The sequence below is a fragment of the Sinocyclocheilus grahami genome, unplaced genomic scaffold, assembly GCF_001515645.1.
Source record: "Sinocyclocheilus grahami isolate Dianchi unplaced genomic scaffold, SAMN03320097.WGS_v1.1 scaffold375.1, whole genome shotgun sequence".
Taxonomy (NCBI): Eukaryota; Metazoa; Chordata; class Actinopteri; order Cypriniformes; family Cyprinidae; genus Sinocyclocheilus; species Sinocyclocheilus grahami.
Genome location: NW_015505554.1, coordinates 785,225 through 792,769, shown reverse-complemented (window position 1 = coordinate 792,769; position 7,545 = coordinate 785,225). Strand labels below are relative to the sequence as shown.

At 37.2% G+C, this 7,545-nt stretch overlaps 1 protein-coding gene across 1 annotated transcript in view; it reads right to left on the bottom strand.

The window, feature by feature from the left end:
* The window catches only part of LOC107549573 (NAD kinase-like), a 161,064-nt gene that overhangs the window by 131,651 nt on the left and 21,868 nt on the right, over nt 1–7,545 (bottom strand). The window contains exon 5 of the mRNA XM_016230718.1: nt 2,995–3,100. Within this exon, the coding sequence (XP_016086204.1) occupies nt 2,995–3,100 (106 nt within the window). The remainder of the gene's footprint in view (nt 1–2,994; nt 3,101–7,545) is intronic.

Genomic DNA, 7,545 nt, shown 5'->3' with positions numbered 1-7,545 from the left:
TTTAAAAAAACATTTACAAATTTTACTGATAAAAACCTTTTGACCTTTTAGTGTATTAAAATACAATTTCTAAAGTGCTTAAATGTCAAAATCAGTACAATATATTTGTTGAAAAAGTCTAAAACACTATTGAATTATTAGGCTGTGAGCTTGTTATTCATATTGTTTTTGTGTTGATGTCTGCTCTAGCTCCCTCCCTCCCTGTACAATAAATCCATGTGAATATCTGTCCCTGCTAAATTTTTTAATGTAACTTTACAATCAATATTGATGTTCTTTAGCACAGATTTCTGAATGATGATAATAATGGGGTGCTACTGATAGCCAAACAGATACTAGCAGTTTAATACTCAACTAGGTTAATAAAGACAAAACTATCTAGCGTATTTACAGATTAAACTGACATGCACTTGAAGCCCTGAACAGGTCAGTGATGTAGTTACATTTCACTGCTTCTTCTTTCATCAAGTCCCGCGCATCGGTTCTGTTTCGGCTCACGGGGAACACACGTGAGCCGATTCATATAGCGCAGCGCACAGCTTATTTTTTAACCGATTTATGATTTATTATCTATTTATCAAATTAAAAAATACTAATGCTGTAAAATATACATTAGAGTCAGTTGGTACTACATTATTATATTGAAGGTTAAAACTGACTGATTTGTGCTGTACAACTGCTTAAATTTCACTTAATGTTTTATAATAATTAAGTTGCAATGTTTTTTTTTAATATACACATTTAAATAGTGGCTGTCATAAAAACTTGGACAGATTTATTCAAACATAAATAAAACATTAATGAACAGTGAAAAGTTTAAATGAATGTTATATGGTGCATATATTTAGCAAAATGCCCCTCTCTACAGCTTATTTTTCTACGAGTTTATGGTCACCGAATATGCTTTCTGAGGTAAATGTGATGTTACATGAATTGTTTACAAGCTGTTATATTGATGTCTTTGCGCGGCTGAAACACTGATTGAGCGATTACATGAGACAGGATACGAATTGTAAAGTTGTACTCTTTCTTTTAACTTACCTTCGGATGTTTAGTCATGTTTATTTTGTGCTGAAACTGGTATTAATGTGGAGGAGATGATCAGTTCATGTGCGCCTCGCGCTGCTGCGTCTGTTGAACTGAGGCGCTACAGCGATCTGTCACTCCACATTAAACAGCGCCAAAACGTCATTTATTGTTTGAATACTGCAATACAATGGGCATAAATTGAAATCTGAGACTTTGTTTCAAGTACCAAGGCACAATGCTTATTGCGATTTATTGGATGGAAGGTGTACTTCAATGTTCCATCCATTAACTGAAAACAGGCTAGACTAATCGATACTTGGGATTTAAGATTCGATATTGTTTCGTAAAAATGAGAATCGATTAAAATTTAGATATCGATATTTTTTACCCAGCCCTAATTGAGAAGGCATAAAAATAAAATATTAATAATAATAACAATAATAATAATAACTAAAAACAAACAAACAAACAAATAAAAAAAACAGGGCAGTGGGCCAAATCAGCCGCCAGGCCATCGGGAATTCTCCTGGTGCTCCCGATGGCCAGTCTGGGCCTGGGCACTGATGTTGGACATGAAGGCCTGGCTCGCAATCTTCATTCCAGTTCATCCCAAAGAGGTTCAGTAGGGTTGAGGTCAGGGCTCTGTGTGAGTCAAGTTATTCAACTATGTCTATATGGACATTGCTTTGTGCACTGGGGCACAGAATAGAAACAGAAAATCCTGAAATACAAAAATGCCTCGCAAGCTGTTCTTACAAAATTGGAAGCAAAGCATTGTTCAAAATATCTTGGTATGCTGAGGCATTAAGATTTCCCTTTACTGGAAGTAAGGGGCTAGCCCAACCCCTGAAAAACAGCCCCATATCATTATTCCTCCTCCACCATACTTTACCGTTGACACAACACATTCAGGCAGGTAATGTTCTCCTGGCATTCACTAAACTCAGACTCATCATCAGACCGCCAACAGAGAAGCATGATTTGTCACTCAACAGAACAGTGGTGGTGTGCTTTACACCAGTGGTTTTTAAACCTGTCCTGGAGGCCCCCCAGCACTGAACATTCTGTATGTCTCCCTCATCGGACACACCCAATTCAGGTCTTGTAGTCTCTACTAATAAACTGAATCAGGTGTGTAAGATGAGAGAGACATACAAAATATGTAGTACTGGGGGGCCTCCAGAACAGGTTTGAAACCCCCACTTTACAGTTGTGGCCTAATGGTTAGAGAGTCTGACTTGTGACCCGAAGATTTAATGTTATGTGAGACTTGCATGAAGCTACTCAGCCCATGGAAAACTGCATTGCTAGGTGATTCTATACACCTGTGGCAATGGGTCTGATTAAAACCTAAATTTAATCATTAACAGGTGTGTCCCAATACTTTTGTCCATATAGTGTACTTGCAGTACCAGTTAGCAACTAAGGGGGCGTTTACACAACACAGATTTTAACTAAAAATGGAAAGCTTCTTATATTTGGCAGTTCATTTACATAACAATGGCATTTTGAAGATGCTGACTTTTGAAAAGGGTTTCAAAGTGCAAGATTTTGAAAATACAGTTATCATACAAAAATGTGAATTTGTGAAACAATGATGTCATAGTCTACAGGTATGTGCACAGGTGCTTAGTGTTTCTTTACAAAGTGACATTGCAAACTACTGGCCTGGCATGTATAATAAAGCATTTTTAGTCATTAATGCAGATCCGTGTGAACAGTGATGATTTTGACAACGTTGTACAGATGTCAAAAATGCAAAGGATAAATGTTTCCATTTTTAGTACATTATTGTCATGTAAACATATTTGAAGTGTAGCCAACTATTTCTATAATCACATTACACAGTTTGGTAGAATTCAAATTTACCATTATTAATGTCAACAATATATCTCTATGCATGCTGAAGCATACACACACAGACTACAGGAGGTAAAACAATGTATATTTTGGATAATGCCTCACCTTCTCTAAAAGTGCAAATGTTCTTCTTGATAGAGACAAAGCTCTCATTAGCAATGGCTGGATCTTCAATTACTTTTCTCTCCACATAGACAATCATATTTTTTTGCTGAAAGCCATTAAAGCAGGGAACAAAGACAATGTCAACAGAGCAAATATGAACAGAACTCAGGAAACATTATGCTTTGATATCACTAAACTGAGGTTTTGAATTGAAGAACACTTTAGTAAAAGCATTTTCAAAGAAAACATGTTAATGCAATTAGTGACATACCAAAGACTCACATTAATACAGTATACTTAACCCTGAACCACAAATCATAAATTCAAATTTGTGTTCTTCAAAAAAATCACATACAGATGTGGCCTTTAAGAATGTGCATGCTACACAGTAGTACACAATTCATCAAGTGCTGACACACTGCACCCTGCAGGCATGCTTCTTAGAATGCTTCTTAGGTTGTGGAGATAAATTCAACCCAGTCACGTGAAACTCACTCACGAAATCACCACCAGGTGGTGCAAGGGGTAGATTTGCACCATTGCTCAGTAAGGCTGGAATTGTGACATTTTCATTTATAAATTAACATAAAAAATTACTGGTTATAATAATACTATATTTACATTTTAACATTTAATCTCAACTAATTATTTAGCATATACATGCTTAAAAGGGAAAGTTGTGGCCTAATGGTTAGAGAGTCGGACTCATAACCCAAAGGTTGCGGGTTCGAGTCTTGTACCGGCAGGGATTGTAGGTGGGGGGGAGTGAATGTACAGTGCTCTCTTTCACCACGACTGTGTGTGTGTGTGTGTGTGTGTGTGTGTGTGTGTGTGAGATAAATGCACAGCACTAATTCCAAGTATGCCAATAAATGGACCCAAAATACAACAATTCCGCTCCACAACTATACTCCAACTTACTCTACCTGTTCCCTAACAACAACTTCTTCTCTTTTTAAAGGGGTCATATGATGTTGCTAAAAAGAACATTATTTTGTGTATTTGGTGTAAAGAAATGTGTTTATGCTGTTTAAGGTTAAAAAACACATTGTTTTCCACATACTGTACATTATTGTTTCTCTTCTATGCCCCGCCTTTCTGAAATGCGTCGATTTTTACAAAGCTCATCGGTCTGAAAAAGCGAGGTGTGCTGTGATTGACCAGCTATCCAGTGCGTTGTGATTGGCCGAATACCTCAAACGTGTGACGCCGGAGCGATGAGACAAAAACATTAAAACCCATTATAAACCAGGCATTCGTTGCATCCAGTGGGGACATAATTACGGATTATAATGATTTATAGGCCTACTGTCTTTTTACGCGGTGCTTTGCATCGCACCGCGTAAACATAAAACCATGTCTGCATTTGTGATCTGAGAAATGACAAACAACAAGCGCTACTCTACACTGCCCAAAACTCGCATTTGAATCATCAGTTGCAAATTCTTTAAATATAAAAAACGTACTTACAGTCTGTGAGTCAGAACAGCCAGCATTGTAGCCTACTCTACCAGGATCAGGAAACAGTCCTCCATAAAATGTGCTGCACACATCTGAATATTTGGGTTGAAATGTTCTGAGTGAGCGGAGGCCGGTGGGCTTGAGAACGGCGAGGCCGGCGGATTCGACGAAGGAGCGGCCGGCAGGGGCTTGCGGCAACCACATGTGACGACCCCCGGCTGGACTCTGCTTCATCCATGGTGAAAGCCGATCCAGCAATCCACCGCGCGAAGTTGATGTATTTTCTCAGCGACCAGCACGGATCTGCTCTAGGCATGACGAAGTGGATATTGTCCTCTTTTGGAAGGCCAAACAAAGTAGTTTCGCTTTCACAACGAAACACAGCGTCTCCACGGCATGGCGGCGGCGGCAACAATACTGCAGGGAGAATAAAAGTTACGCCTTCTTTCTTTGCGTGAACATTTGGGCGGCGTTATGCAAATCTTCCCACATCGTGATGTAGACATGTGGGGGCGTGTTAGAACGAGCCATTTTAGGTAGGCGTGGGCGACTCTTAACTTTTATAAAGAATATCTCTTTGGATTTGAGACTTTAGTCTTTGCAACTTTACAGATCTTCTTTATGCACCAAGAGCTTGTAACACTTCAAAGAGAAAGGAAAAATTGAAATCGCATCATATGACCCCTTTAATGTTTAACGGTGGTTGGCATCCAGTGTAATTGGTGCATTACCACCACCATCTGCTCCGGAGTGTGGATCAGATAATAGGTTTACAGACTAATTCACCCAATTCCCTCCTTCCCTCCTTCTCCCCCAAGCATACAAATCCACACACTTCATCCTTATTCTACTATATAATAATACTAATAATAATTTTAACCAATACCTCAATTCCTCAATTATTCACATTATTTACGCGAAATCGCGTTTGGTCTCGTACTGTATCGCGTATCTTGTCAGTGTCGTGCGCTTTGCTTGGCCATTTGTTGTGATAAACAGGAAAGTGTGTCCAGCTGAATTCAATTTGAGTTTTGTTAAACGAATAAAAAAAAGCGTAGTTTACCGTGTAAAGAGTGTAAAGACCATCGACTCTACCGTGCGACTCCACCGGGCAGGACACTGGCAAGGGACATAAGTATCGCTTTTTATTTCTCCTCTTTCCTATTACTTGATTCACTTCTGTTTCAGTTTTTATAACCATTTCTTACTATTTTAGTTTTATTTAATTTGAGTTATTTCAGTACTTCAACATACAAAATGGAAATGGAATAATATATATTGAATGTATTTATATACATATACATATATATATATATATGTATATGTATGTGTGTGGCTGTACATACACATATGTAGTTGTTTTTTTGGTGTTTGGCTACTCAAATTGTGAAACTCATGTATTAAATAAATCCAGTGCACATAGACTGAAGTAGTTTAAGTCTTTGGTTATTTTAATTGTGATTATTTTGGCTCACATTTCACAAAAACCCACCAATTCACTATCTCAACAGATTAGAATACTTCATAAGACCAATAAAAAAACATTTTTAGTGAATTGTTGGCCTTCTGGAAAGTATGTTAATATACTGTACATGTACTCAATACTTGGTAGGGGCTCCTTTTGCATGAATTACTGCATCAGTAATCGTGGCATGGAGACAATCAGCCTGTGGCACTGCTCAGGTGTAATGGAAGCCCAGGTTGCTTTTATAGCGGCCTTCAGGTTAATCGGATTAAAAACAAACAAAATTTTTTTTTCTTTTCTATTGACAAACACACTATTCCACATTCTGCCCAATGTCCTTCAAACAAACGTGCCAGCTGAATGCTATGAAAACATACAGTGCTTAACAATTTATTAGACCACCTACCATAATAAAGAGAAAACACATTTTAGGAATCTGTCAAAAAATCGTTTAAATCAAAAAATGTTATTGTCATTTTTTGGGCAAATAAACTTGAACAACTAAATAGTATTTATTCACATAACAAAAATAGTCTCATATGCCCTTCATAACAGCTTGCATTCTTGCTGGCATTGTTTATGTACGTTTTGACTGTAATTGGGTATCTGAAAAAAAAACACTATAAAGCTCTCTGCCTTTCTTTCATAGATAACAGCAATAATTATATTATAGCATTAGAAATAGCCTACTACTGTTACTAAAGAGCTTACGCATATTGGAGGACTAACCCATACAGAAAGCTAAAAAATTATTTTGGTAATCACCAGTACTGTTAGTTTAGAGCAGCAGTGGCACAAACCATAATTTGTTAAAAACCTTACATAAATTTGTTTTAATAAATTTGTTAAGCATTGTATATAGTGTATATAGTTTAAATCTCTGCATTAAACATTTAAATAATAATAAAGATGATAAAGATGAATAAAATCCCAAACTCAGTTGTAACCAGTAGGTAAGATTAATGTTCTGCAGGAACACACGTTCACTTTGATCACAGTCACGTCTACTGTCATTTCTTTATCCTGTAATAGGCGGTTATGGAGTGTCTGATATATATTCAGAAAATTACACTCTGTTATCCCTTACAGTTACTACTAGGGATGTAACGATTAACTGCGAGCCGGTTGAAAATCGATTCAAATATGTGACGATTCAAATCGGTTGAGATGCTAAACAAATCGCGATTCATTTAGGTGTAGGAGTTTATATGAATGTATGCCTGAGGGGAACTTACTGTCTTTAGAAAAGTTTAGATGGTATTTTTTCTTTCCATCTTGCCTCTGTATAATGCATATTAAAGTTCATAAGTGCAGCGCTGCTTTGTTTACAGCGGAAACCAGGAAACACTTTAAGCGCCACCTGCTGGCAGAGAGTGAATCTGCATCTCATTCAGCTTTGCTGTTTCATGCAGATATTTTTATTTATAGTTTCACAAAACTGAAGTCAAACCATTCTGTTTTTGCTTCAAATTTCGAAACTGTACAATCTAATTTAGTTTAAAAACTGCTCATGTTGCATGTATGCAGCATCTTTGTTTGGATCAAGAATAAAATGCAGTGGTTGCCTCTAATTTTAAAAGGAAAGAGCACAGACAAAGCCTTATTTTGTTTATATGAAGAGATTT